We start from the raw sequence: 27,672 nt of genomic DNA on the forward strand, positions 1-27,672 counted from the left end.
CGTGCTGTAACCTATAATTCTATGAAAAACATTCATAAATGGCCAATTATTCGTGTAAAATTCTGAAAAATGATCAGTACCCCATTAGAAATGTAAAAATTGCCTCTACCGATCTTAGTTTATATTTATATTCAGTCAACTTTTGAACAGCCTAATCTGACCATGATCATTTGTTCTCGTTTACAACCAAAGGTTAAAAAAGTTGATTTAAAAAAAATATTCAATTTAAAAGATGTTTATTTGTGGCAAGTCTCAGAGTACTTCAAGCAAAATATTATTTGTGACCCTGGAATTATATCATATACCACTGGGCCTTTCAAGTTGTAAATGCTTGGCTCTACTTAGAGAAAGACTCCATGAATTTGTGGTAATATTTCTTCTATATATGATTATGTTAATTAAAAATATTTCAGAGTTCAACTTTTAATGTTTCAGAATTCAGTTAATGACACAGATATTACTATTACTTTGAAGTGTGCACTTAAGCTTTTGTTATTCCAGAACGAACAGCTACCAAAAATTGCAAGCTGCACAGCGTTTCAGTTTTACAGTATTGGTGCTGTGGATAGTCCCACTCCCTGTGGTACTAGTTGCTGATGACTACAGTTTTTCTGCATGCCTTTCTGGAGTACATGTATTCCTTCCAAATCATCTTGGATTACGATCAAATGGGACTTTTGTTATTCTTGTTCTATTAGTTCAGCGTGCTTTAGCTGGCACGGAGTGATTGAGATCATATGAAAAGAACAGGCAAGTTTAAAACTGTTGGCGTTTGTTTAAAAAAATGTATAAAATCTTTTATTTATGTTAAGCATAAAATAGTGTAACACATTTTGGACAAGTATCACTGCACCAGTTCCCCACTTGAAAATAAAACGATACTTCAAAAAAAAAAATTAATATGCAGATTTTTAGAAATCTGAAACATTGTCAATTTTGTTCAAGTGATTTAACATAAGAACAACCAGGTTTACATGAGGGCTTAAACAGAACTCAAAAACAAAAAAAAAACCCCAGTAAATTTATAGTGCAACTACCAGGTCAGTACCTTTAGCCTCTGGATTCATACCAGTTCTGTTGGTTTGTTCTTGGGTTGACTTTACATACTTGGGGGCAGTGTTTTTCTGCGACTTAAGTTACACTCAGGTAGGGATTCTTGACATAAAGCCACATGTACAAAACACAAGTATTAGAGGCAGAGATATTGGGGAACGGGTGAAACACAAGTACGGGAAGAACTGCCCACTGCAAAATACTTAAACAGAAATGTCAACAGATAATAGTTAGGCACCAAAAGATAGCAAAGAGGAAAAAACAAGAAAAAAATTTAGTCAGATATGAAAAATAAACTGCATATTAAAAAAGATCACAGAGAAAAAAAATCACAGAGCAATCAATTTAGCAATTGTTATGAAGAAAACCGCTCAATAAGTAATTTTACAAATATCACTCCAGCACTCAAATGAACACAAATTTATTTAAAACTTGTGCTTCCACATTAAATTCAGTTATCTATTGCTGTTCATTGAAATATATGCAGGGGTAAACAGGCAGATGTATGCAAAAAATTTCATTTCACTTCAAAACTAGCTGAAATCAGCAGCCATTTTGAAAGCTGAAATCAAGCTGGGAAAGTTGTATTTAAGGGCATTATCATAGAATCATAGAATGATACAGCACATAAGGAGGCCATTCAGCCCATCGTGCCTCTTTGAAAGAGCTTTCCAATTAGACCCACTTCCCTGCTCTTTCCCCACAGCCCTACAAATTATTCCTTCAAGTATTTATCCAATTCCCTTTTGAAAGTTACTATTGAATCTGCTTCCACCGCCCTTTCAGGCAGTGCATTCCAGATTATAACAACTCGTTGCATAAAAAAAATTTCATATCGCCTCTGGTTCTTTTGCCAATTACCTTAAATCTGTGTCCTCTGGTTACCGACTCTTCTGCCACTGGAAACAATTTCTCCTTATTTACTCTATTAAAACCCTTCATAATTTTGAACACCGCTATTAAATCTCCCCATAACCTCCTCTGCTCTAAGGAGAACCATCCCAGCTTCTCTAGTCTCTCCACGTAACTGAAGTCGCGCATCCCTGGGACCATTCTAATTGTAGCATCAACATGCATATGGATATACTTATGCAAATATTGCAAAGCTTTCACTCAATGTAACTATAATTTGAACTTAAAAACAGTGACTGCATTATAAATAACTAACATTTCTTCTTAATTTAAAAATGTTGGCCGTCAGCCTTGAAGGAAGTGAACTTGCAGCTAATTCAGCCAGCAAGTTAGGAAACCTTGTAAGTCCCATGCCAAAGGAGACAATCGATCAAAGATACTAACCTGTGAATTCTTTCTTCCCCTAAAGATAATAAAATAAAAATCCAAGACACATGAGCTGGCCAATAGGTGAAGTATTTCAGCTCTTGGCTTTGAACCAAATATTGGTGAGTTTCAGTCTCGATTTCTGACTACTTGAACTGTTGCATACACTGCCTCAGTTCTCAGCCGGACACCAAGACATAGCACCACAGAATAGAGATGCACTTAATATTAGTGAGGCCTGGGATAGGGCTTACCTGACAGAACAGAATTGAGACACACTCCTAGCAATGACAATAAGCATGGATAACTCCATAGAGAGACTGACCGAACTATTCCCCTGGCTGGAGGAGTTAATATGTAGATCCAAAAGGAAAATTTTGCATTCTCCACTTGTACATTTATTTTGTTCATTTTCAGAACTGAAGAGGATGAACGATGCAGCAGATCAATCTAATGGAGGTAACTTCAGTCAAACAGTTCAGCACTTTCTTAATACTTTAGTGGGGCAACATGCAAAAGAATGGAACACCAGCACATATTTTATCCATCAGACAAGATGGAGTAAAAATTGATTAAAAAATGATTTTTGCAGGATTTACCCATAAGTCGTCTTAGTTGATGCAGCTACTGAGGTAGACAACGTTATCAGCTACACTTCAACCTTATGAACATTTGTGAGTATTTGCTTCATTTAAAGTCTCTTTTGTGATCCCATAATAGCTTGGGAGGTAACTGCTCCTCTACCGTGATACTAAGCCAGACAGATGAGCAAAGCTCTAGGTTTGATCTCCGGTCTGTGCAGTTAGTTTTTAGCCAGGATGGCCTTAGTACCCTTGGGCTAGGGAGATAAATAAATTAGTCAGGGCTCAAAACAGGCTCCGCTGAGATTATCCTCTGGGTGGACAGCCTTGATGACATTCATTCTCTAGAGTGATACGCGAAGAATGGCCATGTGGAGAGGTATCAGACGGCTATTGGTTCCTTGGAACTGTGACCCAGTATGAGGCACCATCAGGAAAGGGAGAAAAATAAGACATAGCTTCAAGCAGTCACCTGGAATTTTCAACTAAATTTAAATGCTGGACCATCAGAAGAGATATGTCTAAACTGGAGATGTTAAAATGCTCATTAAAATTCCCCTTTTAAAAGCATCGAGAGAAGAGGCAGTGGAAATCATTAAAAAAATTAAAATATATTTGCAAGAAAGTACATAGACATATAAATAATGTTATTTTAAAATCTATTAAAGCAAAAAATAGCTAATAAAGTATGGTTAAGGTCATAGTCTCATAACTAAATTGTAAGTACTTTGAATGTATTCAGTTCAACAATTTTAGACCATAAGACCATAAGAGATAGGAGCAGGAGTAGGCCATTCGGCCCCTCGAGCCTGCTCCGCCATTCAATGAGATCATGGCTGATCTGATTTTTACCTCAACTCCACTTTCCCTATATCCTTTGACTCCCTTGCTGATCAAAAATTTGTCTAACTCAGCCTTGAATGTATTCAATGACTCAGCCTCCACAGCTTTTTGGGGTAAAGAATTCCAAAGATTCACGACCCTCTGCATGAAAAAATTCCTCCTCATTTCCGTCTTAAACGGGCAACCTCTTATTCTGAGACTATGCCCCTAGTTTTAGATTCCCCCATGAGGGGTAACATCCTCTCAGCATCTACCCTATTAAGTCCCCTCAGAATCTTGTATGTTTCAATAAGATCTCCTCTCATTCTTCTAAACTCCAATGAGTATAGACCCAACCCTGTTCAATCTTTCCTCATAAGACAACCCTTCCATACCCGGAATCAACCGAGTGAACCTTCTCTGAACTGCCTCTAATGCAAGTATGTCCTTCCTTAAATAAGGGCACCAGAACTGTACGCAGTTCTCCAGGTGTGGTCTCACCAGCACCCTATACAGTTGTAGCATGACTTCCCTGCTTTTATACTCCATCCCTCTAGAAATAAAGGCCAATATTCTGTTTGCCTTCCGGATTACCTACTGCACCTGTATGTTGATTTTTTGTGTTGCATGTACGAGGACACCCAGATCCCTCTGTACCGCAGCATTTTGTAATATTTCTCCATTCAAATATTTTGCTTTTTTATTTTTCCTCTCAAAGTGGATGACTTCATATTTTCCCACATTATATTCCATCTGCCAAATTTTTGCCCATTCGCTTAACCTGTCAATATCCCTTTGCAGACACTTTGTGTCCTCATCGCAACTTGCTTTTCCACCTATCTTTGTATCATCAGCAAATTTGGCCACAAATTTTGCTTCTTTCTTGGGGGGGGGGGGGGTTTATTATTGGGGAAGAGCAACTCATCAATTTTCTTTGCTGTCACAGAGACAGGACAGAAAAGCTGGTTCTCTAATTCAAGTTCAATTATGTCAATTTAAAATATAAACACTGCAAAGTTTCAACTGGATTCCAGTCCCTTTTGCGATGCAAGCCCGAGCACACAGAAAAATTACATTTTGAGGCCTTTTTGTTTCCCTTTTAGACACTTATCTCTTAGATGTTGTCTGCTTCCAATCCTCCCTTGTGTACACCACAAACTGGCCTTTCGAGTTATCCTCTAGATATTGGGTAATCATTAATGTATTAAATGCACATTCCTTTTTCACTACGAAACATGTATAGGAAAAAAAAAGTACTTTTTGTTACTCATTTAACATGGAAAGACCTCTAACACCGGGGAAAGGAAGAACTGCCCCTCCCTGTTTGGAATTTTGGGGAAGATATCTACTAGAGTTTTGGCAAGCACGCAATTCTCACAATGCCTACTTGTAAAGAAATCCAGTGCGTGGTGAAAGAAACCACTTATGAAATCTGATTAAAGTTTCATAAAGCATTAAATGTTGCTTTGTTAGTATTTCTAGTTACATGAGTTGTCCATATCAACATTAAAAAAAGACAGGAAAAAATCCAGCTACTCCATTTGAGCCTGTTCCATTCAGTCAACTAAGCATCATGACCCTCAATACTCCTCATATGTACAGTTATCAAATGTCCACCTATAAAAGGACTAAAGCAGCTTACAATGACTGCTTTTTGACTTTAACCAAACTATTTTGTTGATAGCCACAATGACAACCATTTGCATTTATAAAGCAAATTTAACATAAGAAAACATCCCAAGGTGCTTCACAGAGGTTTAATCAGACAAAATTGGACACTGAGCCTAAGGAGACATTAGGAGGGCTGACCAAACGCTTGTTCAAAGAGTTGGGTTTTACGGAAGGTCTTAAAGAAGGGGAGGAAGGTGGAGAGGTTAGGGGTTTAGGAAGGGAATTTAAACATTTGAGAATTTTAAATTAGAAGTGTTGGGGAACCAGGAGTCAATATACAGCAGCAAGGACAGGGGTGACAGAAGTCAGTTGTGGCATAGGATATGGACAGCATGTTTTTGTATGAGCTTAAGTTTATGACGGGTGAAGGATGGGAGGCTGGTCAGGAGACCATTGGAATAGTTGAGTCTGGAAATGGTGGTGAATGGAATCGGTGGCAAGAGTTTGTCTCGGAAGCTGAAGATGATGGCTTTGGTCTTCCCAATGTTTAACAGGTGAAAATTGTGGCTCATCCAGGACTGCATGTCAGACAAGCAGTCTGACAAGAGAGAGGCAAGGTCATGAGAGGTAGAAGCTGGTGGTCATCAGCACACATGTGGAAGTTGACCCCATATCTTCAAATGGTGTCACCAAAGGATAGCATGTAGATGAGGAAGAGGAAGGAGCCGAGGATAGATCCTTGGGGAGCTCTGGAGGTGATAGTGTGGGGGTGGAAAGAGAAGTGATTGCTGGAGGTGCTCTGGCTACGACTGGATAGAGTGGAACTAAGAGTGGGCAATCCCACTGGACTGGGCCACAGAGGAAAGCTTTGCAGGAGGTTGGTGCGGTTAATCTGACATGATCTGATGATGGATAGCTAACCCAGTTTTGTGCCAGATACACTTTGAACTTGAGGGACCGAAGACGGAGGCCATACCAGGGATAATAGCCAGGATGAGAGTGTGTTTTAATGGGGACAAGGGCATCAAAGATGGAAGTGAGAAAATGGTTGAGCGGGTCAACAGCTGCAAAAGTATTGTGGCAAATGGATGGACAAAGACGTAGCAGCTGACAACTTGTAAATGCAATTTTAGTGAATTAGTGGATCCAGAAGGAAGTGGGATTGGAAGAGTGTAGGGAAATGTGGCTGGTAAGGGATACAAGGAAATGGTCGGAGACGACGGAATTGGAGAGGCTACATAAGATGGCAAGGTTGAGGTGGTGGCTGGAATATGGCTAGGAGAATTTATATGGATAGAGGGGGGTTTTGGGAAAACAGGAGGGTGGTGAAATCAGAGGAGAGATGCAAGGGGAGTTCAGATGGACCTGGAAATCACCAAGGATGTGGAGTCCTAATGATTGTAAACAATTTTACAACACCAAGTTATAGTCCAGCAATTTTATTTGAAATTCACAAGCTTTCGGAGGCTTCCTCCTGCCTCAGGTGAGGAAGGAGGAAGCCTCCGAAAGCTTGTGAATTTCAAATAAAATTGCAGGAGTCCTAATGAAGCAGTGGGTTTATAAATACATCAAAGAGGTTAAAAACAGTTGGAAGAAGAGAAATACTGATTTAAAAAGTGACATTTTATGATTTGTTGATTGCCAAATGTTTCTTTCAATCTTTTGAAATAATTTTCCAAACCTGAGCACTTAATAAAATTGAATTTTTAGAGGTTTCCTGCTTTCTTCTTTATATTTTTGAAAATGCAATCTTCCATACTGCTTTCATCATCATTGACTTCTTTTTTTTAAAAAAAGCATGCAATATACAAAAGAGCAAAATTAGATTTTGAAAGCTTTCCAAACCTATCTACAAAGGGCATATTTATTGAAACATGTTTTTACGGTGTGTTGACTGACATTTCAATGACATGTTACTAACAGAACCAGTTTTTCTTTATGTGGGTGACAAGAGATCATTTAGTTGACAAACTGTCCAGAGTTTGGTTTTCCAAACACCTAGAAATATTCTCAAGAAAAAAAAAGTACACTATACCATTTGTTTCCTCCTTTCATTTCCAAGATACAGTTTCATAGGAGGACAAATAACAGTCAACATTAGTACACCAGGGGGTATAGCCAGTTAGAAAAATCACATGCATGATCCTGTTGGAATAACATTATCAGTGGCCAAAACAATAAAAGCTAGAGTAGTAGTGATTGAGTAGTAGTGATTTACTTTTCTACATTGCTTTGGACCCGCTAATACCTATGCATTGCTATCTGAGAAAGAAAACATTGTTCAGTATGCTTTACCTGGCAGCTGGTGCAATACAATTCTGCATTTGTTTCCGTACTTCTTGTTGTGGCAGTTTCTGTTTACTAAAAACTAGGATACATTACATTCCTTGGAACACACTTTTCCTCAGAACATTTAGTTAACTGTGCACTGCTTCAATAAAAAAAAACAAGTCAAACACACTCCAACACCATTTCAAAAATGGAGGTGTTAGTTTCAACCCAATAAAGTGCAGTATTACATCCAGAATAATTCTCTTAAAACAATCTGTTTATCCAGATCATAAACCATAATTTATTCTAACAAACTGCCATTGGGTTTTCAAAATATCACACCATTCCAGTTACTTATTAAAAATAAGTTAGCTCCAGTCACATTGAGAGCCAGAAAACTTTAAAAATTAGAGTGATGATAGCAAGCAACTACTTGACTCAGAACTGATTATTTAAAACAATGAACTTATGAAACAGCAAAAGTAAAATGTGAAAACATTTACATTGGCTTAGGAGATAAAAGATGCGGTAATAGAATAAAATTGTCAAAATCACTTTTAATTGTTACATAAAAATGTGTGCTTATGCAAAAGCATGAGTATTTAACTATCTTTGCCAAAATCGTGCTATTTCAAATTCTTTGGATTTTTTTCTAATGGATTATGTTGATAAATATTCTGCACAAATACAATAATCTGCTTTTACCTCTTTTATTGTAATTTCATTAACTGCTGACATATCTTTTGGCAATAAAAATGTAAGAAAGAATATAATTAAAAAGGCTTCTTAACCTACTCCTCTTGACAGAGTGTGTACTGCAGTGTGCATTGTCATGGGGCCCGATTTTACCAGGCCTGCGGGTTTCCGGCGGGTTGGGTTTCGGGAGCGTGGCCAACACGCTCGGTGAAATTAGTGGGTTGCCCGCGCGATCGTAGCAGGCAACACACTAATAGGAATCAATTACCTGCTCCTCCGGGGTCCGCGCTGCTGGTCTGCGCGTCGGGCGGGCTGCGCATGCGCAGTACGATCTGTCAGCTGGAGGCTCTCTAGTTAAAGGGGCAGTCCTCCACTGACAGATGCTGCAACCAATGGAACAAATTACAGCATGGAGCAGCCCAGGGGGAAGGCTGCTCCCAGTTTAATGATGCCTCACCCCAGGTATCATCAGATGGGGTGAGGAGGAGGGGGAGGACAGAGATCTTCCACCCGGTGGGCAGGAAGAAGCGGCCTGCCTCTGCCACCAAGGCCTGGCTCGAGGTGGCAGAGGGGGTCACCTGCGCCACCAACATATCGCCCACCTGCATACAGCGCAGGAGGCGCTGCAATGACCGCAGCAGGTCAGCCACAGTGAGAACACGAAGTCTTTCCCCTACACTCCGTCTGCCACAACACTGCCCCCACCCCACATCTCCTTCGGCACCGCCAACACTACTCTGTCACATCACCCTTCATACCCACTCAAACCCCATCCTCATCTTACCTCCACCTACTCACCTCGCCAGTACTCATCCTGCCACTAACACGCAACCCAATCCTCATACAATCTTATGGCTCTATCCCATACTCACCCTCTCGTGCATCTCCCTCACGGCCAGCCTCACTCAACCTGCCACCACCTGTGCTGCAGCCACAGGGCATGCATCACATATGTGCAGTAGGCAGCGTAAGGCAAACGTGTCGTGAGCATGAAGGGGTTGCACAAGGGTGTTTGAGGGTTTGCCATGGGTGTCACCTATATTGAATTTCAGAGCAACAAACATCACACATTATATTGGCACCACCACTGCCATGTCTCCGCGAATCCTGTCTGTTGTGTCCAATAATGCCCGCTCCTGGGTATCACTATGAGGATCCACCACTGATGCCACCCATCGTGTTACTGCAGAGTAGGTGCAGGTGTATTTGCAGGGCTCTTCCGCGCAGACGACTGAGAGACATCGGCGGTGTACCCGGCTGCACCCTGGAAGGCTGCGGAGGAGAAGTTGTGGAGGGCAGTGGTGACTTTGACAGCGACAGGTAAGCAGTTGGTGCTGGGGCCAGCCAGGAGCAGCTCGGCATGAAAGAGCCTGCAGATCTCCACGACTACATGTAGAGCGAATCTGCGCCTCCGTGTGCACTGCTGCTCGGAGAGGTCCGGGGAGCTGCGCCTCGGTCTGTGGACCCTGTGGCGAGGGTAGTGCCCTCTGCGATGCGTCTCTCTCTGCGGTAGCCCTCCCTCCTGCTGTGCAGGTGGGCGTGCAACAACACCGTGTTGGGGGGCTCCACGTCTCTGCGGCGGACGGCGTGGACTGTGAGGCTGCTGGGGCTGGTCATGCTGTTCGTCCTCCGAGGGTGTCCATGCACCACCCATCTGGAAGGTGTTGGTCTGAGGGGTTGTGCAGGGTAGGTGGGTGGTTCCTCGGACTGGGGCTGCGGTTTCGTGTCGGTCTGTCCTCTGGCTTGGCGGGGGGTGGTGGGGGGCAGGGGTTGCCCTATGTGACGCGGTGGCCTCCTGCGTGGGTGAGGGCTCTCCCCCGTGGAGTGCACCTTGGCACCTGGCACAGGCTGCTGGCTGCAACACGCCTGGTTGGAGGGAGACTGTTTCCCCCAGTGTGTGAAACACTCTGCGATGAAGGTAAAATCCCACACTTCCTCTTTTCACAGCTGATTGAGCTCATTTAATGACCTCAACAAGCACGGTAAGTAGACTCAAGTGGAACCCCGCTGGCTTTAATTGCCTGCGGGATTCCCACCAGCGGGGGCCACGCACGCAGCCCCGCACGTCATCGGGGAACCCGGAAGTGGTCGGGATCGCGGCGCGATCCGGTCACGTGACCGGGTTTCGGGATTTTCGGGGCCCCCCCGCTGGAAACCCGACGCTAAAATCGAGCCCATGGTCTCTCATCAACTCATGTAATCTCCATTAGGTAGCAGAATAACTGCAGATAAAATGTTCACGGGAAGGAATTGAAATAGCCTAAGTATTGCATGGAATAGAAATATGCATATGTAGCCCTCAAATTAATCGATCTTTTAATCGGAAATTTATCCAGATCTATATCTACATCTTTGCTACCTTTTAGGGAGGGGGGACCCAATTTTGCATTCATGTTCCCCAGTGCTGTAAATTACATTTAAGGTAACTAACCCAGTTACACATTTACATCCACAGCAATCATGCCCTTCAGGTACTTTAACTACTTCAGTTGTTCGCGCTCTAATCTTTTTTCCTCCAATATATTCAGTTGCACTCACCTATCTTGAAATTTAGTTTTGACCCCATGCATTATTCATGTTGGTGTTATCTGAACTCTCTTCATTCAAAGCTCTTTTGAAGGTCAGGTGCCAAAAATTGCAGGCACTATTCCAAATGTGAAATTTACACATACTCACAAGCAATCTATTTTGTCTCAAATGGTCAAAAAATGTCATCCCAGTGCTTGATTAGATTTGTTGACACTGACCAGAAATATTTAGTGAATGGCTGATATCCATGTCCAAATCGTTTAAATTTTTAGCCTTTGTGATGGGTTACAGCCATTTATGGTTTACAAATATCAAGAAGTGGGAATTCCCAAACTCCATAACACAGGCTAGGAAGTCCTAACATTATTGCACTCTCCTAGTGAGAAACAAAGGAAATTTTTGGAGTTTGCAACGGGTTCAAGATGAATCTTGCTTGTTAAGAGAAAGTAGTTTAAATCAGTGGTGCTGTCCTGCGACTTTCTGACAAGTGATGTTCCTTGCTGGAGGAATTAGCCCTTATATTCCTAAATATGATTTCCAGGAAGCTGTATATGTTTACACTCTGGAAAATAGACATGTGTGGAACTATAAAGTCCACAAATTCTACTATAGTGAATAAGAAAAAAAACCTTTTTAAAAAAATTATAAATACATTCCTTGTAAAGCTTATCTGCAGTACAACCAAGGGCAGAAATCAATTAATAGACAACTGTAAAATTTGTTTTTTTTGAGAAATTGATCTTACCATAATAGTAAACTTTAATATGTTTCCTCAGTTCTTATCCTATTGGGGCTTATGGTGATAGTGGAATATTCCAGAGGGAATGAAAAAGAAATTGCTCATTTTACTCTGATGTAAATAGACCTGCTGTTGACTTATCAAGGTGCAACGGCAACAGTCTTCCCCTTCCTGCCACAAAGGCTTGTGGGTTGGAGGGGATGGAGTAATGAAAAGAAGTTAGGAGCAAAAAAAAAGTTATATCTTTGAATTTTTACATGAGATATTCTTCTTGGGTCAGCATCACTATCCATTCTGGTAAGTGGACCTCACGTTCCCTACAAACCAGAGTATACCTTTCTTTACCTGCCCAATACGAGGTAAATGTAGTGAGACCTAGGGATCGAACAGAGAACTCCAGCCACTGTACTCCGATTTACTGGAATAAATCAACTACCACCACACGATCTCATCTTTGGTTGTGAATGAATATACATTCTATCAGACTAAGGCTTTCTTTAACACTAAATGAGTAAATGAACTGTATTCTATATGAAAAGTATATTCAAAATAATTATAAGCCTTCTTGTTCTCTCTGAATTGTCAAAACAACAGATGGTTCTCCTGTGCTATCTCTCAATATAAAATCAGTTCTTGGAACATAATCACTCACTTCTCACATGGCGAAACACTGCCATGAAGCCACTGATTTAGCCCAATCTATTCGCTGGCTTCAGACTGACTACTAAGCTTAGCACAAACAGATAAAAGTCTATAATTGGAAACTCCTGACTGCAGAGCTTTCTATCAAAGAATCATTGGCCCTGCCCCTCTAGAGACCAGACTCGTATCTTTAACCAGACACAACCGTCAATCAAAACCACTTCCCCAAAACAGCCCCAAGACATCAATCGCATAGTATGCTCACAATTGAATGGGATGGCCTGATTCATTGATTTGTGCCAAATAGTTTGAATAACCAGTTAGATGGATTCCCATCCAGGTACAAAGTCGCCAAACAAATCATGCAGACCAAGGACTCCTGAACTATGCATGTCTCTGCCCTGACCTGAGGTATGAATATTAGCCAGGCTGCAATGTATATTGCCTACAAATTGCAGATACAGCTAGCAATAACAGACCTTTATTTATGTGTACTGTGGCCAGTAATAAAGAATCCATCGTGGACAAAAATGCTTCATTTTTGTCATACAATTTACCTTTTGACTCAATTCATCAGCATGGATCTTGTGATATTCTAGGTCTCTTCGAAGGAGTGAATTTTGCTTTTCCAATTGTAACAACCTTCTTGCAAGGTGAACACTGAGAGGAGAAAGGAGAGGGCAATTAATAGATTGAAGCACATTTGTCCATTTAAAGTTGCAAAGTTCCACAAGGGCTCCACAATTACATTTTTCTTAATACATGTGGGTGCTAAAGAAGCTTATCTTTTATAACCTAAGGATCAGGAATGTAAATGGTTAGACTTGAGAAAAATATGTGAGGTTAATCTCGCATAGTCAAATTGAGTTGGAATTTATATTTGACACCAGTAGAAACTTCAGTGCTCTAAGAAGCTTACATCTGCCCAGTGATGGAATACTACAGCTTTTAATCAGGCTGAACAGAATATCCAGTGATGTGTGGGAGTGTGGTGTGTTCTTTATTTTTATCATTATGCAAATAAAAGTTGTACTGGTCAAAAGAAGTGAATCTGATTATAACTGTTGCTCAGTATGTTCATCTTACTGTGAATTAAAGCAGCTTAATGATTCGTATCAAGCCTCACCACACCTACTCTGCACACCTCTGTTCTGCCCTCCCTACAATTGCCAATTTGGCTTCCAATGCTGTTCCAAGCAAGCTCAACACAACCTTTAAGAATAACTTTCAATTGCAGCCCTCTAGTCTGAACACTGATTTTAGGTAACGTCAAATTTGAGCTATCTCTCCCATTTCCTTACAGTCAGAGACTGCCGGGGTGCTCCGGGGAGGCAGGCTGATATTGTGGATACCGACCTTTTGGTAGAACATAGTTTTGGTGCTCTGTACCCAGGATGGTAGCCTTTCTCTTCTTTGAGTGCTGGCAAGCCTGTTGTTTCCAGTATTTTCCATTTTAATTTCAGATTTCCAGCATTTGCAGTCTTTCTCATATTTACATCCTTGTTTTCTGTTAATATATTGTCACTGCCTCACTGATATCTTTATACATCTTCCATCAGTTCTTAACTCTTTCCAATTTTTCAATAAATCCCGTTTGGGCATTTCACCCATTACCTCTATTCCTCCACCTCTCCTGATGTTCCCTTTTTCATTTTGTTCAGTTCCAATAAACTATTCACTTATTTGAGTTTTCACCAACAATTCATACCTGAAACATCAATCTGTCTTTTCTCTTTACAGAAGAAACCCATTTATAGGAACATGGGTAGGCCATTCAGCCCCTCGAGCCTGTTCCGCCATTAAATGAGATCATGGCCGATCTGTGACCTAACTTCTTATATCTGCCTTAGCCCCATAATCACTTAATACCTTTGGTTAATAAAACTCTATCAAGTTCAGAATTAAAATTAACAATTTAGCTAGCAACAACTGCCGTTTGCGGAAGAGAGTTCCAAACTTCTACCACTCTGTACGTAGAAATGTTTCCTAGCTTCACTCTTGAAAGTCCTGGCTTCAATTTTTAGGCTATGTCCCCTAGTAATAGACTCCCCAACCAGCGAAATAGTTTCTCTTTATCTATCCTATCAATTCCCCTTAATATCTTGAAAATTTCAATCAAATCACCTCTTAATCTTCTAAATCCCAGGGAATACAACCCTAGTTTTGTGTAATCTCTCCTTGTAATTTAACCCTTGGAGTCCAGGTATCATTCTAGTAAATCTACACTGCACTCCCTCCAAGGCCAATATATCCTTCCAAAGGTGCAGTGCCCAGAACTGAATACAGTACTCCAGGTGTGGTCTAACCAGGGCATTTGTTTAACTTTTTAAAAATGAATTCTATTGAATGCTGTGACCAAGTAAATATATCAAGCACAAAAATCTTGGCTCACTGAACTACATTAAACCACAAAGACTATTTTGTAAATACATCAATTTCTCTTCAAAAACACTGACAGACTTTGTATAAGGATAATGTAAAGGGCCATTCCTTTCTAAAGAACTTTCAAAAACATACTTTCATATTTTTAATGGAAACAGCCAATTAATAAAATACATATTTATTACTCATGGCACATGTTAGATTACTGATCTTGAAGTGTAGCTTCATTATCTGCAAAATAGTTATATTCCATAAACGTGGTTATAACAAGTACTGCAAATCAAGAGAAAAGTCAGAGGGGTGAATGTCCATTTTGTAGGCAAAATCCGTATGCCTTTTCCTCATCGAGTCCCATAAGATTGCTTCTTACTAGTCCTACGTTCAATTATGTTTAACACAGGGGATGCTACCTTCATGAAATATATTTAGCAAATCTACCTTTGGATTAGGAAGGGTAAAGAACCAATCATCTTCATGATTCAGAAGTGACATGGTGAGGTATTTTGTGCCATTGCAATATCCGTTTACCTATGTAAAAATATGTTTGATGCATTCTCTTTCATTTTGATGGTGCCCTTTTAATAAAACTCACCATTTTAGATAACACATTTGTTATTATTTCCTTACAAAAGTCAATGTGTTGAGATCAAAAAAAAACTAAAGTGACATATATAAATATCATCTGAAAATATTGTTGGACAAGAAATGCTAATGTGAGTACTTGCCAATAAAATTTCAAAACATGGATAAACATCTGAAAACTAAACAGCTGAGGAAATAAACACAGCCACGAACTCCCCAGATCTGTCCACTGGGTTCTTAGAGAAAACTATGCATCTTCAACAATCAACATTTTGTACCTACTGTAGCTTGCCACCTGTGGATCCCAGATATGACTGTGGGAGAGTTAGTCGCTGTCTGGTAAGCACTGCAGAGATCCTGGGGTGCCATTTCCCTCAGGTCAGGATAGGTGGCAGCTACTGCTTAGGCAGAATGCCACCTGATTCAGTCAGGAATCTCTTGGCCTGCCAGCTGATACAGGATCCAGTTAGAGAAGTCCTGATTCTGGGAACAGATCTAGGTAGCTTATTCTCACTCTAAGATTAGATCAATCCAAATTAATTCACATTTGTTGAAAATGGCTGCGACTACTTCATGCTGCTGATAATATTTGCACCTTCTATTTTTCTGGTGTCAAAGCAGAGTCTGTGCCACCTCCTTCGATGGAATAGACCATTGACAGCAAGGGTACTCCAGCAGTAAGGAAATACTAGAAATAGTAAATGGAAATACTGGAAATACATAAAATGCTGGGAATGCACAGGTGTTATGTTTTATTTTGAACAGTATATTGTCTCAAATTCCCCAATGTGAAAGACCTTTGCAGAAGAAGAATATGTCACGAGGGTGAATGTGGTAAATTGCTATTAAACATGATGAAATGCATGCCTGAAACTACAACACAATCAGGCGAGAAATTTTAGGCTGTTTTTAATTCCTGTTGCCTGGCCTGAACATTGCCAGTTGACTTTGAGGCAAGGGGGAAGGGGGAGGTGAGGGTGCAGGGATTGAATGGGTGTTTCAAAGGGGAAGACATAGGGGTAGTGACAGAAGTCAACAGGTGGTAGGAAGAGGGATGGCTAGTAGAAAAGTGAAGGGGTAGTGGACATGATGGGAGTAAGGAGGTAAGGGAGGAGCACAAGTGGTTAGCGGAGGGGCTGGGAAAGAAGCAGTTGAGGATCGCAGTTTTTCTGCAACTCCCACCCCAAATGCAGCCTGTATCTAACAGTGGCTCCTTTCACTGTCACACCTCCCTCTGGAAAGGAAAGAGTGTCCCTCTGGAAAGGAAAGAGAGAGAGAGAAAGAGAGAGAGTGTGCTAAGGAGAAAGAATCAGCAGAGAAGAGAAAAACAGACAGAAGAGGAGAGATAGAATCAGCAACAGGAAGACATCAGAGACGGGTAGGAGTGCGTCTATATTCTCCGACTTACAGTGTAAACCCAAGGAAGTCGATATTACATATGGAAAGATGCTGGGAGGCCTATGTCATCCACTTAGCTGGATGGGGCATTTGCTTCATGTTTGAAAAAGCTGGGAAATTCCCTGGCAGCTGCCACCAGTAATAGGATTATGATGTCATCTACAGCAATGTAAAAGGGAGTCAGCAGCTCTGAGCAAAGAGAATCAAAGATGACTGCTGTTGATAAGGGACTGCATTATTCAGTTAGCCAACATTTCCAAAGAACTTGGCAGTTATGTTCTCCTTATCACAGCTCCTCCGATATAATGAAACATCAGTTTTGTAAGACTGCAACTGTTGGTTAAAAGCAATCTTCTTGGTACTTTATCATTCATGCCATCTTAGGTACCACTGAGGCCTGGATAAACTCTTGTAAATGTTCGCGATTTTCAACTGCATTCCAAGGCTACTTTTCAAGCTAGCAGTCTTACTCAAATCTTTCTCACTTTGCTATTTCCTACTTGCAATCAAGGCATCCTGCCTTTAAAATAAAAGTTAGTTTTACTAAATTAACTGGTATGAAACTATTTAAATCCTCCTGCCAACGAAAACTCCATTTTACAATTGCTTTTCTGTGGATGCATTTAGATCCACCTTGTTTCACAATACTTTTTTTTTTAAAAAAGGAACATTAAAAACCATTCAATGCAGTAGTTATTGCCTGTAATTTTAACTAAAGTGGAGATTTTTTTTATTAACTCGAAGATTCTTCCTTATAAAAGTTGATGTATATTACCAGCATGAAATTAACAGATGTTATGAAAGCATCAAGCAATGGTTGCATAGCTTTTTGCCATAATTTTGCTCTCAAGGAATAAAAATTGTGTAACAATGAACTAATGATCAAAATTAAACACACACATATCACTTCAGTGCAAAAGTAGTTAAATCCAGTCTCACTAGTGCAGATTAATGTTTGGATTAATCATCTCAGCTGCTTTACTTTTTCTGGATTTACTTTTACTGAAGACTTTCTAACAGCGTTTTGACTGCCTGCATTTCTCAAAAGATTTTATTAAACTTGTGCCCTAGAGCAGAACTGAAGGATAAGAATGGAATCTCAGAAATGTTTGAGAAAGACTAATTAGAGAATGAAGATCTACTTCTGTTGAAATATCCAGTATGTCTGCCTATTTAGATGTTAAACAATCTTGCTGAAAGCAGCTGATTGCATTATAAAAACACGGGAAAAGATTGCAAAACAAATGTCTGAAACCTATGATTGATATGTATGTTTTTTTCAATATCAGACATGCCAATTAAGTTAAACGGCTGACTATTACTGAAAGGTCAACGTTTTTCATTTGTGAGCAAATGTTTGTTGAATATAGCATATAGTCTAAATTAAACATTTCATTCTTGAAGAGTTAAACTAAGAAAGGAGTCATGGGAGATGGAAGGAGGCCAGCATACTGAAGGAATTAGGGCAGGCAGGGGCAAGGACACCCTCCTCTGCATCCCCGCCCATTCTAATATCACTTCAATTCGCCATCGGAAGTAACTGATGACATATTATATGTCTGGACATACGTGTTATGTATCGTAATTAATTTCAATGATGGAATGTAACCCAATATATTTTCCATCATTTGCGCAATAGCAACGCGGATGCGAGGGATGATCGTTTGTCCTTGTCCTCGTCCTCCAGCGTTGCTATGGGTAGTGCAAGGGGCATTTTAAAGTTTATATTTGCAGCATAGAGTCCACTTGCAGTGTAACGGCAAAGCAGGGCTTTTGGGTCATGAAGGGTGCTATCTAAATGTAAGTTTTTTCTTGATTTAGAGCTGGATTAGTGGGGTGACGTTCTCTCAACTGCAGTTGATACAAAGCCTCTGCAGATCAAGGAAAGGAAAGAATAGCTTGGAAAAAAATATTTGTACCCTCAACTAACGAAAGAAAGATGAATAATCTAGGATAGATTTTGAAATACAGAGGCAGATTTTCCTCTGGAATTAAGCTGGCTGCCTGGTGTAATTACAGCAGGTAGGGGGGCAAAAACGCCACCATTTCTGGGATTGCTCACCAGTAGTGACGTTGGGCAAATTTATAATTTACCTATTACCTACAAATAAAATAAGCTGGCAAAATATACACTTTTATACATATGGTGTATTTTTTTAAAATTCAGATTATTGTGTCAAAAGCTAGCATGTGTTTGGATGGGCATAGTAAAAAGAATTAGGACAGTTGGAAGGGGGTATTTAAAGAATTGCAAATGGCCGGAATGTAATATGATAGAATTCCCATCATTTGTGCCATAGCAATGCTCCCATACAGGATGTTATGGGCGGGAAGGGGCCGTGAATTACATTTTTATGGGAGATTTTAAGATTTTACTTAAATCTTAAGGGAATTTATTCCCTATAATCCATTTTTTTTACATTTTTAATAACAACTTTAAAAAAAATCTTCAGCTGCTCTAGAAGCTGCCATTCATGCTATGCTGCAGCAGGTCAACAATATATGCATTATTGTTACATTTAAATGGGTAGTAAGAGGAGGACCGAATGTTCAACCATTTTAATTTGTTGGTCAGCTTCAACCTCTTCTTTCTGTAGGCACCTTCATTTTTAGCTTGATAAGGGAAAACAGCTTTTGGCATCATTTGCATTTCATCCTCTTGTGGAAATATGTGCCATTTCCACATACGGTGAATTGATGATCAAAAGGACGAGAGATAATATACATAAATGGCAGTGACAAAGCAGAGCCTTGTATAGTAAGCACAATATTCAAAACACAGCACAAAATCAATAAATCATTTAACACAAACACAAATCAACACTAACCAACAAATTTTAGGTTTAACAAGGGCAGACATTTCATGCATGCAGTTGATGCTGTTTGATGTTGAATAAAGGAAAACTGAAACTAGTTACCTGGGAACTCTTTTATTTAGTTCATAAAGGGAAAAATTGCAGCATTTGCTTCAAAAATCTCTTCAAATTACATGTACCTTAAGTGATTTTTCCTATTTCAGCTGGTAACATACTCATGGTAGCTGGGAAAAGAATAAAGGAAGAATAGTCTCAATTTCTTACCTCTGCTTAAGGCGTCGTTTTGCTGTTGTGGGAACATTAGCACCATAGCCATAAGAGAATAGAACCCGTTCTGCATCATCCTCATTTTCCACTGCGGAAAAACAAACAAAATTAATCTAAATATATGCCAGCAGACTTTGAAAGATCAAAATACGCCTGGTTTGTCAGTTGGCCAAAGAAGGCAGCTTGCAAAATTACTAAAGCATTGAATGCCTATTGAAATGGTCTTTTGGATCACTCTTATTACCCAAGTCTACAAGATGATGATTTTAGGAGAGTAATATGTGGAAAACTGTAATGCACTATTCATTAGTTATTTATCTTTGGATTTTGTAAATATCTTACTACACATCACTTTTTATATGAAATACCGGGGTTCGTAGACATTTATAATTGAGGATCGAGGCTCTCCAACAGTTCAGTGGCTAAATGCACAATATGGTAAGAAACTGGCCACACAAACCAGAGAGGCTGTTATGTGTTGAGTTAGCTGACCACATCAAGTATTGCAGGAGGGCACAACAATTGTCCTCATTGTCCCTGAAATAGTGAACTAGCCGTGCCTCTAGCCAAGCTGTTCCAGTTACAACACTGGCATATACCTAGCAATGTGGAAAATTGCCCAGGTATGTCCTGTCCACAAATAGCAAGACAAATCCAACCTGGCCAATTTCACCCTATCAGCCTACTCAATCAAGCAAAGTAAAGGATGGAACCGTCAACCAATAACCTGCTCACCGATGCTCAGTTTGGGTTCCACCAGGACCACTCGGTTCCAGACCTCATTACAGCCTTGGTCCTAACGTGGACACGATCTGATTTCCAGGGATGAGGCAAGAGTCTCTACCCTTGACATCAAGGCAGTATTCGACCGAGTGCTGCACTCAGGAGCCCTCGTCAAACTGAAGGCAATGGGGATCAGTGGGAAAACTTTCCAGTGGCTGGAGTCATACCTGGGACAAAGGAAGGTGTTTGTGGTTGTTGCAGGCCAATCATTTCAGCCTCAGGACATCGCTGCAGGAGATCCTCAGGGCAACGTCCTAGGCCCAACCATTTTCAGCTGCTTCATCAATGACCTTCCCTCCAACATAAGGTCAGAAGTGGGGCTGTTCGCTGCTGATTGCACAGTGTTCAGCTCCATTCACAATTCCTCATTTAACGAAGCAGTCCATGCCCGCATGCAAGACCTGGACATCATCCAGGCTTGACTGATATGTGACAAATAACATTTACGCCACACAAGTGCCAGGCAATGACCATCTCCAACGAGAGACTAACCACCTCCCCATCACATTCAATGGAATTACCATCGTCAAATCCCCCACAATCAACATCCTGGGGGTCGCCATTGACCAGGAACTCAACTGGACCAGCCACATAAATGTCGTGACTACTAATGCAGGTCAGAGGCTGGGTTTTCTGCAGCAAGTGGCTCATTTCCTGACTCCCCAAAGCCTCTCCACCACCTACAAAGCACAAGTCAGGTGTTTGTTGGAATACTCTGCACTTGCCTAGATGCGTGCAGCTGCAACAACACTCAAGAAGCTCGACACCATCCAGGACAAAGCAGTCCGCTTGATCGGCACCCAATGCACCAGCTTAAACATCCACTGCCTCCACCAACGGTGCATCCTGGCTGCAGTATGTACTATTACAAAATTCACAGTAGCATGTCACCAAGGCCTCTTCAGCAGCATCTCCCAAACCTACGACCTCCCCCACCTAGAAGGACAAGGGCAACAGGTGCATGTGAACACCACCACATGCAAGTTCCCCTCCAAGTCACACACCATCCCAATATGTTGACCTACTTTCAGCTGTTTGCATTATAACACCATCCAGCTCTTGCTCTAGTTTCTCATAGGTCTCCAATCGTGCTTGAAGCTCAGAGTTTTGAGCCTGAAGTTCAGTGGTATGCTTTTCTGCTGATGACTGCAGACTATAAAATTCTTTTGTTAAAACCTGTTGAGATAATAATTCAACAAATCACAATTAACTGTAAACATGCTTTTACATGTTAACATCTAAAGGTAAATTACTCAGTGGAAGGTTTAAACTCTGTCAGTCTGCCAGTTAACATGTTCACGTAAAATTCTTTTTTGCGCTATTTAGCACAGACATTAACATATTTATTTTAAAAGGTTAATTATGCTGTTAAATTAACACAAAGGAATTTTACACTAACTAGTCAATCTCCTGTGCCTTTGTACATGAGGAGTCAAGAACAATTGCAGTAGTCAGATCAAGGAGTTAGAAGGCAGGGAAATAACTAGACCCAGGCAGGGGGGTAAGGAGGAAGGGTGAGGAGGCAGATGGAGAAAGAAGCAGACAGGAACATGGAGTAGAGGGAGTGAGAAGAGTTGCGGATGGGCAGAGAGGAGGGGAGGAGGAAAGCGGAAGGAGGACATGGGTGCATAGAGCAGTCGCGGGGATGGGGGAAGTGAGGAGGAGGAGAGTTGGTGAAAGAGAGATAGAGGATAGCGATGGGAGGATCAGGCGGAGGGAGAGAATAGAGGAGAGGGGACAAAGGAGAAGGATGGGAGAGGAGAGGGTGTGGAGAGTGAGGGACCAGGGGAGCAAGGGTAAGGAAATGAAGTTTTAATTTCCACTGGGGGCGGGAGTTTAAAGTACAGCTTTCCCCCACCCGAGGAAAAACAGATTTCTGTCTGCCCACTGACCCAGAATTGTTTTTGGAGGTGGGGGGACGTCTGTGGCTTTCTTACTTCTATTCCGGACAGGACATGCATGGCGATTGCTATCAGCTAGACTGGGAGTGTTGGTGTTCCATAGACAGGTACTGAAGCCTCTGCTTGGGTAGACGGCATTGTGTGTGTGTGTGTGTGTGTGTGTGTGTGTGCGTGTGTGTGTGTGCGAGAGAGAGAGAGAGAGAGAGAGAGTGTGTGTGAGAGTGAGTGAGTGAGTGAGGAGTGTGAGTGAGAAAAGAGCGAGAGATATGAGTGAGTGGTTTGTGTGTGCGCGTGCGTGAAGGGAAGAGGGAAAAGATAAAGCTTCTGTCAACAGGTGTCAGCCTTGGCTCAGTGGTAGCACTCTCGCCTTTGAGTCAGAGGTTGTGGGTTCAAGTCCCACCTCAGATACTTGAGCAGAAACTAGGCTGATACTTCAATGCAGTACTGAGGGAGTGCCGCACTGTTGGAGGTTAAGTTTTTCGGATGAGATATTAAATTGAAGCCCTGTCTGCCCCCTCACATGGACACAAAAGATCCCGTGGCACTATTCGAAGGAGAACAGGGGCGTTCTCTTGTTGTCCCAGCCAACATTTACCCCTTAACCAACACCTAAGAGAAAAGACGACTAACTTGGTCCATCTTGTAATGAGAAAGGAAAGGGAGTTGCTTTGATATAGGTGAGAAAAGGTGGGCAAGGTGATCAAACTGAGATATCTCATTTGGATCTATGTCTAGTAGAAGGCACAGATTTGGATACTCTTTGAAATGAGTTTGGTTAAGAATTACTTTTATTGAGTAATCTATTTCAAACCATGAACATTGATTAAACATAGCGATGGAATTCAAAATAATGGAATGTCTTAGTAAATGCTTTTAAAAATGCATGGCAACTAGTATCCATTATAAGGCCACCCATCCGCTGTCAAATGATTCCAAACTGGTACAACATGCCTTTGATAAATCATTAGCTTTTAATGACTGCCTTTGCCTTCATTAGGTCTACTGCTTTCCAAAAATTATTATAGTTTCCACAGAAATCTTTAGTAACTATTTTTCTTATTTTAAGGGAAAACTTAATTTGTTAAATTTAGAATTAAAGTAGCAATTTCAGAGTATATAGGTAATTTTGAAAAAAAGCAGACATTTTAATTATTTCTGGAAAGAACTGGTCGTACTCATTAGATGCACCTCAAACGGTTCATTTATAGTACATTTTAATGGATTTTTTTCATTATAGTAGTCAAGGTTACAGTCTATAATTCCCAGGATCAAGCTTCTGATCTTTTTAAAGATTGTAATAGCATTTGTTATTTTCCAGACTTCTGGTGCCACAGTCTTGTCTAATGAGCTGAAACAATTTTCCATTTCTTTTAGAATTCTCAGGCCTATTCAATCTGATCGTGGTGCTTTATAAATATTCAAGTGCACCATATTTTTAATGGCCGATGCTGACTGTTATTGTATCAATAAACGTAAGTGCATGCCTCATTCTCTCTGGGAAAAAAACTCTTTCCCAAGTCACTTACTACTGCAATTTCAAACTCCCAACTACCTTGCCTTTGGCCTTCAATTTGCCACGATACTTCTGCAGCTCTTGATCTGCTCAATCACACCCTTACCTCCACCTTTACTCTCCATCATGGTTGCTCCCCCGGTATGACCACCATCATTGCTCTCTCAAGTCCAAGGGACACAGACTTGAGGGTATCTGGTACACAACTGGTTTAATGATCCATCACCAAATCTGGCTAGACCACATCAAATGCTATCCGAGCCTCACTCTCCTCTACCAAAACTACCCAATGCTCCAGACTCCTCATGGAGAGCAAAGATAACCTCCAGCTTCTTTTCTCCACTACTAACCGTCTCCTTAAACCCTTCTCCCCGTCCCCTCCAACAATAAGTGCGAGGAGCTCATGTCAGGAATAGAAAAAGGTGTTTTCCAAAAGGGGATAGTCTGTTCCCAATATAAACTCAAAATTTTGAGACATTATACAACAAGGCTTAGGAAAGAAGCCACACTTTTTTTTCCAATTCTCCCCTTTTCTACCCTCCTCTCTGGAAGATGTTGATTCATACTGGGCTCTTGTTTTGTGGCAGTGAAGTGAGATACAAAATGGTGCTGTGATGCGACTTAGCATGTACTGTTGCCTTGCTATGCTATTAAATTTATTTCTGGTTCCATGGAATTTGGTATCACTGGTTGTGGGTCAATTTTCATTACATAAAATAAATACTGTGAGGTGTGTATATAGTTTGTATATTTGCTAGTTATTTTGTATTCAAAGACTAGTGGATCTTCTGTCACATTATTCATGGCAAGGTCCTGGATAAAGAAATTCCTGGAGCCTCACTCCACCACAAGTATGGTGTGGTGGGATTTCTGATTGCCAGTCTGGCTGGGCATTACTCCCATCCCAAATCTGTGTTATGGGGTCATTTACATAAAGGGGCATGCACTCGCAATATTTATAGAGTCCTTGGGCGCCCACCCTGTAGGAGGCCAGGGATGTTGAAGTGGAAGGTGTTCCATTGTGGGGAGGAGGGCCTGGCTGTTTTGGCTAGGGCGTTAAATGTTTCAAAAGTAAATTCTGGCAGTTTCTCTGGAGCTGTTTTCCTAACAGCAATATTACCAATGGGAAAGAGGCATTAGGCTCCCACTACCGTGGTGGTGTAGTAAGTCAGCCCGCTTCATGCAGATGTATTTTAAGTTGGCCACAGTAAAAATGGAACTGGCAGGAAACTACAATAGCTTCAGGGCAGAAGAGGGGTGGGCGCAGGAAGCATCCGCCTCCTCTGGAATTTTAGGATGTAAACAAAGGAGGTAGAGATGCAGAAGTGGGTCCCACCAAAAATTCTGGTCCTTGCTTGACTTGTGTCCTCACTCACCATCTCAGGCTTAGGAATTTCAGGGCCATTGTGTAAGGCAGTTGAGTCATACAGTGGAATGCACAATGCAAAAAGTGGATCAAATGATATTTGTGTACAGTGATTCGTGTATTTTGAACTTTTCTTTTTGCATAGATATACTATTTGGTTGCCCTGAAATAGAAACAATCATTTTACCTCAAGTTTCTTCTGGTACTTATCACATTCCAACTGACACTGCTTGAGATTCTTGGCTGTTTCCTCTTGTACCAACTGAGCTCGCTCTGCCTCAAATGTTTTTAGCTTTGTCTGATTCATGAGTTCAGATATGCGGCTGTCTGTGTTGACCTGCAGCTGCCTAAACCTAGAAAGTGAGAGAAGTAGGAAAAAATATATCAAATGTCTTCTTTATTTTCACATTTCCAAAGCGATTTCTAATGAACATGTGATTCAGGTGGGCTTTTCACCAGTGGGTCAGTTGTTAAAATGTACATGTTATGGTAATAGGCTACACAGACCAGGATTATCCTAGATCCATTTCTGCTTTTTTCTCAGATTTGACAGTGGTGGATGCACTGACATTGGCACAGTGTTTGGGGATGGGGTAGAAAAAAAATCTGCTTGCACTTTTTCTCCCATTTTCAATTACCATTAACCAGAAAGTACCTAGTGTGCATGTTAGCATCAGGATGTTAGCACATGGATAGCATCAGGCTGAGCTGAATTCTGAACAGATGATGAGCCTATTGACAATCACTGTTTAGGCTTATACATGAAGATTGGACACTTGAGTGAGGTACTGGAGGGCTACTGGGTTTTGTGCAACCATACCCCATCATGAAACACTGTTTTTGGACAAAGTAACAAATGGGACAGCAAAATAAAATTCCATTCATTACATGACAAAGCTAATAAATGTTAAAATTTGATAAGCTAATTCACAAACATCAAAGTAAATTACATGATACTGTGACAGACCATATTACAAAGCAAAATATAATAGGAAGTGAGATTTTATAAAATGCAGGCAATTGTACCTTAGTGAATACCTGAAAAGTGATCATTTTTGTTAAATGAATGATCTCTCCCCCCTGCTCCTCTTTGCTGCTATGCACCTGTTAACTCTGTGGAAATGCAGACACCTTCCTACTATATTGATATTTGTCCTGGGCTTTGAAAAGGATAAGAGTACATATGTACAGCAATATATCAGACAGGCCAATCATTTACAAATTCCACAAAGACATGGAGATAATCACACAATTTGAACCTAAAGAATCCACTAACAGTCCAATAATACTTTATATTAAACACACAATTTCACTTTTTCAATCAACAGTGGTCCTGGTAATATATTATACATTATATAGTATAAAACAATGCATCTTCCAACTCAGCAGTTGGAAACACTTACAATATCACATTTCTTTAATTTTACAGATGCAACCAAGTTAACTTTTAACTTGATTTTTGTGCGGCAAACACGGAAGCTGTACCACTCCATGTGTTATCTTTTATTTTACACAGTGTGTTAAGTCTGGTTACAAAAATAATCCTTGCTATTCTGCAACAATGTCATTAATCCTGCATTCCTAACGCAACACATATGAAGAGCCAAGCTTTATGAAATGCTGTAGGCATATTTTATGAATCTGTAATGAAAGGATTTCATGGCAGCTAGCACAAACAGTGAGTTATTGCTGAGTCCTCATCTCCAGACATAGTTAAGGAATTTAAAAAACCTTGTTCCTTTTTTAGTCTTGACCTGAACAAAATGTAGTTTGAGCAATTTCCTAAATCATTTTACATCTCAGCTGTATCACAGCATCTGTCGTTGTTGGCTCGGAAACTTTGCATTGCATGAATGTGAGCAATCCTTTTCTGCTTGCTTAAAAACTCTGGGTATGCTCAACAACTGTACTAAGGATTTACAGGCATTCAAAGCATGTATTTACTGCACTGCAGCACATCTCTAATATCACGAGCAAATAGGGCAAGTACCGTAAAGTTTAATTTGTACAATTCATGAAAAATAGCAAACTTCAAACAGCTACCGTGCCTGTAAGTTGTTGCAAGAAAAATTGTGAAACAGTGTAAACTAAATGCAACACAATTATATTTTATCTGCATTAAACTATTGACCGCACAAACTGCAGAAGGGTTAGTCTGAGCATGCCCAAGTATGTCATGGCAAATTACTCTAGTCACTAACATTGCTAACATACATGAACTTCTTTTTATTAAAGCTATTCTGCAGCAAGCAATACCTCATAGAATTTGAGTTTGGTCAAATATATTAAAATAATGATTTAATGCAGCATTTATAAAACCAGATTCTTTCTGCAGCTCCTCCCACACTCCACGAGGGATTTAAACATCTAAAGCAACACAACGTTTTGCAAATGATGGAAGTTGATGTTTTGTGTTGTGTAGAGCTTCTACGAGTGAAATTA

General features: G+C 40.6%; 1 protein-coding gene across 1 annotated transcript in view; it reads right to left on the reverse strand.

Annotated features, from left to right (window-relative positions):
- The window catches only part of pibf1 (progesterone immunomodulatory binding factor 1), a 108,945-nt gene that overhangs the window by 37,847 nt on the left and 43,426 nt on the right, over nucleotides 1-27,672 (reverse strand). Inside the window, exons 11-14 of the mRNA XM_067985495.1 lie at nucleotides 25,418-25,583; nucleotides 21,476-21,626; nucleotides 19,665-19,755; nucleotides 12,780-12,882 (exon numbers count right to left, since the gene is read on the reverse strand). Of these exons, the coding sequence (XP_067841596.1) occupies nucleotides 12,780-12,882; nucleotides 19,665-19,755; nucleotides 21,476-21,626; nucleotides 25,418-25,583 (511 nt within the window). The remainder of the gene's footprint in view (nucleotides 1-12,779; nucleotides 12,883-19,664; nucleotides 19,756-21,475; nucleotides 21,627-25,417; nucleotides 25,584-27,672) is intronic.

Source organism: Heptranchias perlo, chromosome 6 (genome assembly GCF_035084215.1).
Source record: "Heptranchias perlo isolate sHepPer1 chromosome 6, sHepPer1.hap1, whole genome shotgun sequence".
NCBI classification, from domain to species: Eukaryota; Metazoa; Chordata; class Chondrichthyes; order Hexanchiformes; family Hexanchidae; genus Heptranchias; species Heptranchias perlo.